At 33.2% G+C, this 12,185-nt stretch overlaps 1 protein-coding gene across 4 annotated transcripts in view; it reads left to right on the top strand.

The window, feature by feature from the left end:
• The first annotated feature begins 2,379 nt into the window (after nt 1–2,379).
• fa2h (fatty acid 2-hydroxylase) overlaps nt 2,380–12,185 on the top strand; it is a 55,711-nt gene continuing 45,905 nt past the window's right edge. For 3 of the 4 annotated variants that reach the window (XR_015525863.1, XR_015525862.1, XR_015525861.1), the window contains exon 1: nt 2,380–2,750. Coding sequence is in view for 1 of the 4 variants with exons in the window: in NM_001430959.1 (NP_001417888.1) it covers nt 2,454–2,750 (297 nt within the window). In the remaining 3 variants the exon portion in view is untranslated. The remainder of the gene's footprint in view (nt 2,751–12,185) is intronic. The other variant, NM_001430959.1, reaches the window with a different exon arrangement.

Raw genomic sequence — 12,185 nt, 5'->3', positions numbered from 1 at the left:
AATTCCTAGCAATTTCTGAGTTTAAACGTTTCATTCATTCATTTTCTTTTCTGCTTAGTCCCTTTTTTAATCTGGGTTCGCCACAGCGGAATGAACCGCCAACTTATCCAGCTTATGTTTTACGCAGCGGATGCCCTTCCAGCAGCAATCCATGGGAAACATACACTCTCACATTCACACACATACACTAAGGACAATTTAGCTCGCCCAATTCACCTATACAGCACATGTCTTGTGCAGAAAACTAAAGCACCCGGAGGAAACCCACATGAACACGAGGAGAACATGCAAACTCCCCACAGATATGCCAAGTGACCCAGCCAAGGCTCGAACCAGAGACCTTCTTGCTGTGAGGCAACATCACCGCCTGTTTTAAAATATAACTTTAAAAAACATTTTACAGTATTATTTTAGTTTTCTACTTTAAAATTTCACATTTAATGTAATACGCTTTTAAAATTTATTAGCAATTTCTGAGTGTAAATGATATCTACAACAAGTATTGTTCAGTTAACAATAATAATAATAAGTATTCAGTCACTGCTTTATATGTATGCTTATTAATCGATGTTAATGCTCTGTTCTTGCTGTTTTTATGTTCAAGTGTGTTTGATTTAAATAGTGGTACCTCATATTTGACAGTAACTAATGAACATTTTAATCTGTTCATTAAAAAAAAAAAAAACAATCATGACAGATGACGGAATTCATGCAGAAAAACTATATTACCCATGATGCTGTTAGACAAATCTACCAATAAGGGACTTCAAGCCACCCACTCCCAACAAGCATTGTACAACGATAGAGTCGGTTTCGCTTAAATATTCCTGAATTTGCAAATTTTGCAATAAAGTTCATATATATATATATATAAATTCCATAATTATTTGGACATCAACACAATTCTACAATTTTTGACTCTATACACCAACACAATGGACTTGAAATGAAACGAACAAGATGTACTTATACTGCAGACTCTCAGCTTTAATGTGAGGGTATTTACATCCAAATCAGGTGAACGCTGTAGGAATTACAACAGTTTGCATGTGTGCCTCCCACTTGTTAAGGGTCCAAAGGTAATTAAGCAGAATAATAATCATAAATTAAGCTTTCACTTTTTAATACTTGGTTGCAAATCCTTTGACATCAGACGTTGGGTTTCATTCCTGGTGGTGCTCTGCCAGGACTCTACAGCAACTGTCTTCAGTTCCTGCTTGTTCTTGGGGCATTTTCCCTTCAGCTTTGCCTTCAAAAAGTAAAATGCATGCTTAATCGGATTCAGTCAGGTGATTGACAAGGCCATTGCATAACATTCAACTTCTTTGCCTTCAAAACCTATTTGATTGCTTTTCCAGCATTCAAATGCTTTTTCTGGGTCATTCTCCATCTGCACTGTGAAGCACCATCCAATGAGTTCTAAAGCATTTGGTTAATATGAGCAAAAAATATTGCCTGAAACACTTCAGAATTCATCCTGCTGCTTTTTTCAGCAGTCAAATCATAAATAAATACAAAAGAACCAGTTCATAGCTTATAACAAGAAAACCATTTATTTGAATAGGAAACTAATTTAGAAAAATGAGACGGGCTCTACCCTACTCATATATACAGGCAATCATATAAGATCTATTGAATCTTATTATACACATCACATTATGTGAATATAATCTAAATTACAGAAAATGTCAATCTGACCTGCAACAATTTCTAGTGAACTAGAATGCTGGTGTTACCTCTTTTTTCCTGTTAGACCTTTAAGTATGTTAAGTAACATGTTATACTATTGTAATAACCAGCATTTTCGTTGGCATTATCATTTTAAACCCAAGCTTTACTACAAAAACTATAGATAACTGGTCAGCGAAGAAAAAACAATACAAAAACACATTTGTATCCTACTAAAACCATAATAGTCATCAGAGTGAAAAACTAGCATTAAAAGTTATAAAAAACGTCTTTCTGAGCAATAACTCGAGTTAAATTAAAACATAGGAAATCTTTGACTTATCAAGTCACGTCTCACAGAACCATAAAACGCTATTGACAATATCTGAGTCGCACCCAGTGTGCAAACACAACGACCGGCTTATGTCACCAACAACGCCCACAAAGAGGAAGTGCACCCAGCAAGTATCGATAGCTAACGTTACGTGAGAACTCAACTTTTCACATCATTTAAAATTAATACAAAACATAAACACAAAACGTGAAACCTAAACTATGACAAAACGACACAAACACAAAAGGAGCATCGTTTTGTCAGTACACAGTACCGCGGCGCGCGCGCAACAGGTGCTTGAACAGGACGTAAATGCGTCATGAATTATTCATGAGCAGGCTGGGTATGAACTCTGCTCAAAGCTAAAGTTGAAAGTCAGTAGTTGTAGTCCACGAGCGCTGGGGTCCACCTGCGTGCCTGCTGTTCTCTCTCCTCTTGTGGACACCCCTAAATGAGTACCAAAATGTCGCCCTCGTTGTCCCCTCGTTTCTTTTCCGAAAAGGAGGTAGCCAAACATTGCACCAAGGATTCGTGCTGGGTGTTGTTAGGGACGCGCGTCTACGATGTGACGGCGTTCCTGCGGATGCACCCCGGCGGAGAGGCGCTCATCCTCCGCCGCTCGGGGAAGGACATCAGCCTGGAGATCGAGGGACCCCCGCACCGGCACTCGGAGAACGCCCGGAGGTGGATGGAGCAGTACTACATCGGGGAACTCGACAGAGACAGCACGGATGAAGACACGGAGGAGGTGAGTCCTGAAGTAACAAGATAAAGTCGCTCGAATTATCACAAGCATCGTTGTTTTGAGGAAGTTTAACTTTACGAGAGGTCACATCTTAAGACGGCAATGATTCGTTCAGGAAATGCATTGCTCCACATAAACAGAGCAAGAAAGGTGATTTCTTCTGAAGGGAATACATTTTTTGGTACTTTTTTAAAGTGCTGTCAGATTTATGTTAGAAACTTTATTCTTTTAAAGAGACCCAAATATGTAAATTGTCATCAATTAATCACCATTTACTTATTTCAAACCGTTATCAGTTCGTTTCTTCTGTTAAACACAAAGGAACATATTTTGAAAAAACGTTGGGAACCTGTAACCACTGACTTCCATAGTATTTGTTTTCCTACTATGGAAGTCAATGGTTACCGGTTTTTCAGCTTTCTTCAGGATATCTTTTGTTTTCAGCTGAAGAAAGAAACTTATATTAGAAGCACTTGAGGATGAGTAAATAGTGAGTACATTTATATTTTTAGGTGAAATATCTGAATTTGTGGTACTTGTTTGTTCATGATTCGGGCCTGTTTGAGCAGTACTCAAGTCACTAACTCACTGAATCAATAAATTAAATATTGACTTAATTTTTTCATCTTTATTAAAATATATAAAAAAATAATCAGATGATCATATAAAAATAATCATATGAATCACATGTATTTACTAATTTTAATCCTCCGTTTGAAAAAATATATTTAGTGTGAATTAGTTATTATTTTGGTTCTAAATGACTAAATAAAGGCAAAAATGCCAATCATTAAATCATGATAAACTTTATTATTTATTTAGCCATGTCAGGGAAATATGCTTGTACTTTGTTTTATGTTTTATTTCTGGCATAAGTCACATGCAGTGTTATATATTTCCCCCAGTAAATAGAAAAATAAGCTAGTGTTGTCTGAAAATAATTTAACAAAAATTTAAATCGTAGTATTTCATCATTATTATTATTATTGTTATTATTTCTGTGCATATTAACTACAGCAATATACACAGTAAAAAATAACTACTACATTTTCTGTTAAATGAACCATGTTCTAAAATTGATCTTAAAGGTTTAGATCACCCACAAATTTTATCATTTTAACCATTTTTCATGTGATTTAAGGCATTTATGAGCTTTTTTCTTAAAAAAAGAAAAAAAAAAAAAGAAAAATTGAGGAATGCTGGTTGCTGGAATCCATCAACTCCCATAGTAGGAAAAGAAAAGAATATGAAAGTCAATGAGTGCAGCAACCAGCATTTTCCAAAATATTCTCTGTGTTCATCAAAAGATAGAAACTCAAATAGGTTTTGAACAAGTGAAGAATGAGTAAACGATTAAGAAAAGTTTTATTTTTGGGTGAACTATCCCTTTAATTAAGAATTGATTGATTAAGAGTACATTTTAACATGCAGGACAAAAAATGAACTGCAATTTTATATGTAAAAATATAATATACAAAAAGTGTACTGGTAATTTAATTTACTTAACTGCTTTTTTTAAACAATACTGTGCATAACTACCGCGATATACTCAGTAAAAATCACTAGTACATTTTTTTATGAATAAATAAATCATGATTTAAAATTGCTCTTAAAGGTTTAGATCACCCAAAAATGTAAATTATTTAACCTCTCTCTCTCTCTCGTGGTTTTAAACCTTTATGAGCTTCTTTCTTCTTTTAAACACACCAAAAAAGAAAAAGTTTGATGAATGCTGGTTGCTGGAACCCATCGACTTCCATAGTAAGAAAAGAAAGGTCTATGAAAGTCAATGAGTGCAGCAACCAGCATTTTTCTTAATATCCTCTGCGTTCAACAAAAGATATAAACTCAAATAGGTTTTGAAAAAGTGAAGAATGAATGAACGATTCAGAAAAGTAAAATTTTTGGGTGAACTATCCTTCTAATTATGTATTGATTGATTAGGAGTACATTTAAAAGGAAAAAAATGAAATGCAGTTTTTTATACAGTGCTCAGCATAATCGAGTACACCCTATTTTGAAAATGAATGTTTTTATCCATTTCTCAGTGAATATATAGGCAATATATTTTGGTGCATTTAAACAAAACAGATTTCTTAAACAGATAATTCAGCCTAATTTCACAAGGAAACTTAAGTATTTTACGTTTTGTCAGTTTAAAGGCTAATTCGTACAAAAATGTAAGATTTTAAAAAAGGTGGCACCCCCACCTCTAACTGTCATCGATTGATGAGCAAATCGTACTAAATTGTATGAATTAGATTAGAAATTAGCCAATAAATCAAAAAGTTAAAAAATGCTGTGAGATTGCGTTGGATATTTTTAATCAAATAATATTTTAGTGACCAAACATATTTAGAGATTAAAAGATAATACAATTAAATTAAAGCAAAATATTGCAAATAAAAAAATTAAAACCTACAAAATTCAACTAAATTAACAAAGTTTTTTGCTTCTCTTGATTTTTCCTTTTCTTAAAATTGTATTTAATATTTTTCTGACATAAATTTAAGTGTACTTGTTTTTGACCTTTATCGTAAATTATTTTGTTAGATAAGTTCCAGCACTGACTAATCTATATGTATATACACAATATTGTATAGCTAAGAATTTAAAAGGCTAGATTTGTGAGGTGTGTACTTATAAATACTAAGCACTGTATATATAAAATGTACAGTAAGTTTACTGGTAATTTTATTTTATTATATATATATTTTTTGCAGTTATAATATTAAATACCAGCACATGTAAAGATGTTTGAAGAGAAGTAAATAATGTGTGAATGCATTCTTAGGAAATTGTACCAGTAAAATAGTCAGCAATTGCCATGAGATTATGTTGCATAAATCACATGACACGTCGTTGTGTCGGAGAACATGCGATAAAAGCGATTCTTATCACACTGAATCAATTCTTCGATTTAACAATGGTTAAATGGCAAAGCTTGCAGTGAATTCAAAGGAGTTATAAGTGCTGTGAAATGTAAAATATTTAAAAATCCTTTGTCAAGAAAGTCTCCAGATGATGATAGTCATGATAGTTGCGCGTGGTGTCAGCAGGTGGATAGTCCACGAGGGATCTTATTAGATAAACAAGCCTTCTGTCGCTGCTTGCCTCTCTTTTGTCACTCCCTGAGGAGCAAGCAGTGGGAGGAACCGGCTCCTGCTTTCTGTTTTATTCTCATTTTATTGTTATTTTTTATACATATATCCTGCCATATAAACAAAGCTGTTACATACAGGGCTTTTATTGCCACTGCGCCTGTTATAAACGTATTGATATGAGGCATGTACTGACTACAAGCTCAAAGTGCAGAAGAAGGGTGGATATTGCAGAAAGTGGTTAATGAGTGTGTGTGTGTGTGTGTGTGTGTGTGTGTGTGTGTGTGTGTGTGTGTGTGTGTGTGTGTGTGTGTGTGTGAGACAATCAAACCGGTCTGTCTTGTCTAAGTGGTAGCAAATACTCAGTCATGACCCACAACACAATAGCTGAGAAGGAAAATTTCCATGCCACTTCAGGTTTCAGAGTATTGTCAGCATTTGAGAAGGTTCACTGGATGTAATTAATGATCACTTTACACCTTTACATGTGATTCTGGAGGTAAAAAAAAGAGAAAAGAGGAGTTTCTTGGTTGTCTTGATCACTTTGGTTATGGAGTGCTATTGTGTGTTTTAATTGGTTAAAATATGTTTGAAAAAATAGCATGTGTTCATTTTATTTTTTGACTTGGAGACGCTAATGGAAGCAAACATTTCAAAGGATTTAGTTATTCCCAATACTTATTGATGGCCAAATTTACTGTATATATTAGGGCTGCACAATATATCGTTTCAGCATCGATATCACAATGGGATCATTCACAGTAGTCACATCGCAAGTATAATGTTGAGTCTGAATTATCCTCCACATGCTTCGGCTTCACCCACAGTCCAAAGACATGCGCTATAGGTGAATTGAAAAAGCTAATTTGGCTGTAGTGTATGTTTGTGAATGTAAGAGTGTATGGGTGTTTCCCAGTACTTGGTTGCAGGTGAAAGGGCATCAGCTGTGAAAAACCTATGCTGGATAAGTTGGCAGTTCATTCCGCTGTGGTGACCCCTAATGAATAAATTAATTAAGCCAAAGCAAAGTGAATGAATGAGTCTGGTTTATAATTGATCATTTTGCAAGTGATTTGTGAGGCCTGTGATTGTGTGAGGTATTTAAAAGCATTGAGGCCTATGAAATTGTTCCATTTGTAACTTGTCAAATTAATAACGATACATTTTATTGAGCGGTTTATAAAACAAAGACTATGCAGTATTAATTTTCATTTGATTATTCAATTTGTGTTTACCTGAATACAGTTTGACGCCTCGGAAAACTAAAATGATGTGTAATTAGGTTGTATCTTCTTCTTTATTGAACTTATCGACACTTCTCGATTGTTAATTGTATTTTATGCACTCCCATACAGAATCATCCCAAATCAGTCTAAAATTATGATTTCTTTCCAAATGGTTCTTTAAGTCATTTAGTGAAATTGTATTCATATGGCGATATATAGCGCTGAATAAAACATACTGCAATATTAAATTCTTGCCATATCGTGGAGATATATTGTTTTAGAGATTTTGTTTATAAATGTTTTTAATATGTGAGGGAATTCTTATAATTTGCTTTATTTTCATTGGGTTATTTTTACAGACCGACAAATATTAAATGATGCAAAACCTATATAGACTTTTTTTTTTTTAAATCATAAAACAGAATAAAGCTGAATTATTGACGTAAAACAACAGAAAAACAGTTATTTTTAGTAGTTGCCAAGGACTTAAATATACATTTTCTTTTACTTTAACAAAAAAACCTAAATAAAACTGAAAAAAAAAAATATGCATATATAAAAACTAATAAAGTAAAGCAAAAACAGGGGCGGACTTAAGAAATTCCAGGTATGGGGGCCCTAGCATTAAAACTCAAACACTCTCTTTCTCTGTGGATAATTTTTTGCTCTGTAGATTCATTTTGTTTTTTAAATAAAGTGAATTCATTTATTAATTTTCCTTTAGCTTAGTCCCTTATTCATGAATAAATGAATATATGATAGAAAATGTATAAAAGAGCTACATGATTAATACAGGCTTCTTAGCATTGGTCAGGGCTAAGCATGGCATGATAACCAGTTTCAAGATTTACTGCAATTTGGAAAAGTCAAGGTTTTAAAATCGCCAAAATTTTCTGTTATACAGATCCTATGGTGTGTGTACAATTTTTCTAATGTGTTTTTTTATGTCTATATATATATATATATATATATATATATATATATATATATATATATATATATATATATTTTTAGGGCAACTGTATCCACATCAAAAGCTATTGGCCAGGCCACGATTCAGCAAATACCTGAAAAATAAATCTCTTATAAACCAACATGCAAGCATGCTATATCTGAACAGTGCAGTGGCATTACTTTGTATCCAAAGAAAATAAAAATATCCAAAGATGTTAAGAAATCTGTGTTTTTGAATCTAATGGAGACAGAAGAAGTCAATAAATAATAATAATAAAAAAATAAAATAAAATGACTAGTTAATAAGTAAAATATCTAATTTAATGTATTATTTCAGCTATCTATAGGAAGGTAATATTTATAATTTAATAACTAATATAAGCAGAAATAAAACATTAAAGATTGTGACATTTTTTACGCAAACAGAAGACAGCAATAAAAACAAACTGGGCAAAATTCTTAAGAAACTAATCACTAACACCTCTGCTAAGAAACAAAACCTTTTTACAAGTTATTCATAAGACATCTTAAAGTTCTTATATACACTGACAACATGCAAGTCATGCAAATTCACGTCAGAAACCTTGAAGAACAAGTGACATCACTGATTACTGCTAAACTCTCATCGCTGTAAACGCTTTAGCATGTTTGTTATAAAGCAGGAGTGTGTTTGCATGTGATAAATGAGTGTGTGTATTTTGGGCATTGAATGGTTTCGAGCTCTTCTGGCATGTTGGAAATTGATGCTGAATTTCATTTTGAGGTTTCGAGTCACCTGTGATTCATATTGTAAAAACTTCATTCCCTATCACTCAGCATTGCTAATCTATCGTTTCACAAGCAATTTTAATACCCTCTGGTGATAAATACTGTAATGGCGGAAGGTATTGCTTTTTATTTCCTTTTAATGAGTCATTGTGAGTTTTAGCTTTAAGGAATTTACAGCTGATTTTGGAGATCAAACCTCTGTTGAGTTGCTTTTGACTGTCAAGTATTTCGATTTTGAATCCGTGTTCGAAATGAGCCTCTTGGGATTTGCCTAAGGCGTTGTAGTCTGATTTTAGAGTGTGGCTCACAAATTTTAATGTTAAATTCCCAGATTTCTATACTGAGAGCAATTTTATATGGAGCCAGAGCAGTCTCAAAAATAATACATTTACAAAATGAAATTCATACACGCACGGCACAATTCACATTTACAACATCAAATTTGTTCATTTAACACACAATTCATAAATTCAAAAAACATGAATAATTTTTGCCAAATGAATTGGTTTTATGTATTTACAAATCGTGTTTTAAATTTACGAATTGGATTTGTGCATTTTTGAGTTGCGTTTTCAATTGACAAATTGGATTTGCGTATTTACGAATTGTATTTGTAAGTTTATGAATTGTGATTTAAATTTACGAATTGGATTTGTGTATTTACAAATCGTGTTTTGCATTTACGAATAGGATTTGGGATTTTTTGAATTTTGTTTTGAATTTACAAATTGGATTTTTGTATTTACGAGTCATGTTTTGAATTTACGAATTAGATTTTGTAAACGTGAATTGTGTTGTGAATGTATAAATTATTATTTGAACAAGTGGCAAATTCACTTCTGTCACGTCCATAACGACACTTTTTCCTCATAAATGTGAAAATATTAAATAAAATAAAACCAATAATTTTTGTTTTACAGAGAGCCAACTCATATCCTTTTAATTATCAATGTTTCTTTTGGGTTGTGCAGTTTAATTTAAAGAATTTCTACAAAGCATGTTGTACACTGTAAACCCACAGACTTGTTATGTCACATCCATAAATCATGTTTATTTTCTCGAACTGAAAGATCATATCCAATGTATTTAATGTAAAATCTCTTTTTGTATATTGATCTTGCCATGAACAAACAAAAAATTCACAGTTGTTAAATTATTAATCAAGTATTTTTTATATGGAATATTTTTTTGAAAAATATCCACTGCAACATTTTAATGTTGTCAATTCATCAGCGGATTATATCGTATGACAGCTTATAAACAGAGGAGCTGATCTTCACAGCTTTAAAATGCTCCAGTGTCCCTGTACCTGTGGTTACATGCTGTAAACAGCGATGAGTTCGGTGAGCTGATGACTATCACGGCCAATCGCAGTCATTTCTGTTGAGCATGTGAACACAAGGGTCAAACAGCTGTGTTTAAAAATGCATCCAATAGCGCTCAAACGTTAGAGGGAAAAAAAAATTCAATACCGTGACTATACTACTTCATACTTTTATTGGACTAAAACTTCATTAGGGTATCTGTACTTTTACTCGGGTGCATAATTTGTGTTATTTGGCCATTGATATATATATATATATATATATATATATATATATATATATATATATATATATATATGGCTGATTCCAGCGTTATGGACGTGACATTTGCAGAAAAAAAATGAAACGTATATACTCGGAGAATGTATATGTTAACAGAATATTGAAATATCTGTTTATATTTTTATTACCCCTTAACCATGGAGTTTAGGCATCAAAAAAATATCAGTCTATGCAGGTGTTTTATATTTAAAATGACGGCAAAATGAATGCGTTACGGACGTGACAAAAAAAAGACATGAGTTTTGTGAGTTGACATACTTGGTTAAAATTCTGTGAATAAAAATGCAGAAGCCAAAAATATTTATAACAGTCAAAAGGATAAGGGTTGGCTCTGCATTGGACATTTATAATTCATTTTATTTAGTTTTTAATTTTTGCATTAATGAGGGAAAACTATCGTTACGGACGTGACTTGTCTTCGTTACGGACGTGACTGCTCTGAAATTGACAGTTGACACATTATGAAAATCAGATAAATGCTTTCAAAACTTGACAAAAGACCTATTTGTGGATATCTGTTGGGTGTGTAAACCAATAAACTTTAACCTCCGAGACATCTGAATGGTAAGGTTGCACAATTTATCAAACTTAAATAGATATCACCTTGTTATATTTAATTCGTATTATGGCATGTGTGTTGTTAAAGGTTAACGCACGTTCGAATGTTCAAAACTCAATTCGGAAACAGTGGTGCATGCTAACATGGAGCTTTTATTCTCTGAATAATATAGAATTGATAATAAACATAATCAGCTATAATAGGCCTATGTTTGTCGGGCTCCTTTCCAGACAAACTTGAATTGAATCATTGCCCGACTGTTAGTGCGCAAGACCGTGTCTACGTGGCGAATATTCAAAATCTAGTTGTATCACAGTTATGGCAATATTATATTTGACAAAGTTTATTTTAGTTTATTCTAGTTAATGTGTTAATCGATTGAATAAATAGCTTAATTTGTCCACTCGCGCTTGCTTTCTTTTTCTCGTCGGCAGTCACTTCAGGACAGGTTGAAAAAATTTAAACAGAGGACCAGGATGAGAGAGAAAACTTTATTATGAAAGGTTTTGTGAAAAATAGCCATTAATTGCAGATGTACGATGGATGACTATAATGTTTATATTTTTAGGCTATATTTTATAACCGATTGTGTAAAATATTGAATGACATTACAGCTGCAGGTGCTATCGATTTACTAACAAATTAAATACTCCTATAATGTAGTTAAAGCTTAGATCAATATCAAGATTTTATTCTTATTTTGCCGCCTGTAAAATAATTTTAATAAGCACTCAAGCACATTTGCCGGGTGCTTGAAATCTTTGAAAATGTTTTCATTTTAATGTAGGCTATAGCCTATTTTCCAGCTTTGGAAGTGCTTAGATTTTGGATAAAGGGCTTGGAAAATTAATTGTGTCGCTATGATAATTTATCTTTATAAATAGTTATTTAATTAATAAAATAAAAAACATATTTATGCTCTGCATGAAATGAAAACTCCGCTGTGGCCTGTGCAAGTGCCTGCAGCCTGACCCACGGCGTGCGCATTTTGAGCAATGGAAAAGACCAAATGCATGGAGGTTATTGATTTTGCGCCCTGCATGCGCGCCTCGCGTTTTGCCATTGCCCGCTTTGTGAGCTCCAGAGGAAAAGCATGTTACCTCAGTGGCGTCTTTCATTCTTCAATCAAATGAAAGCAGAGGCAGGGTTTCCTTTGAGGTGACAAAGTGTGTTGTCAAGATATGGCGAACTTTTTAATAACGTAGAGACTTGTGGTCGCTATT

This window comes from Danio rerio, chromosome 25, assembly GCF_052040795.2.
Source record: "Danio rerio strain M-AB ecotype USA chromosome 25, GRCz13ab, whole genome shotgun sequence".
Lineage (NCBI taxonomy): Eukaryota > Metazoa > Chordata > Actinopteri > Cypriniformes > Danionidae > Danio > Danio rerio.
The sequence above is the reverse complement of the archived record's forward strand: the minus strand, read 5'-3'. Positions and strand labels throughout refer to the sequence as shown.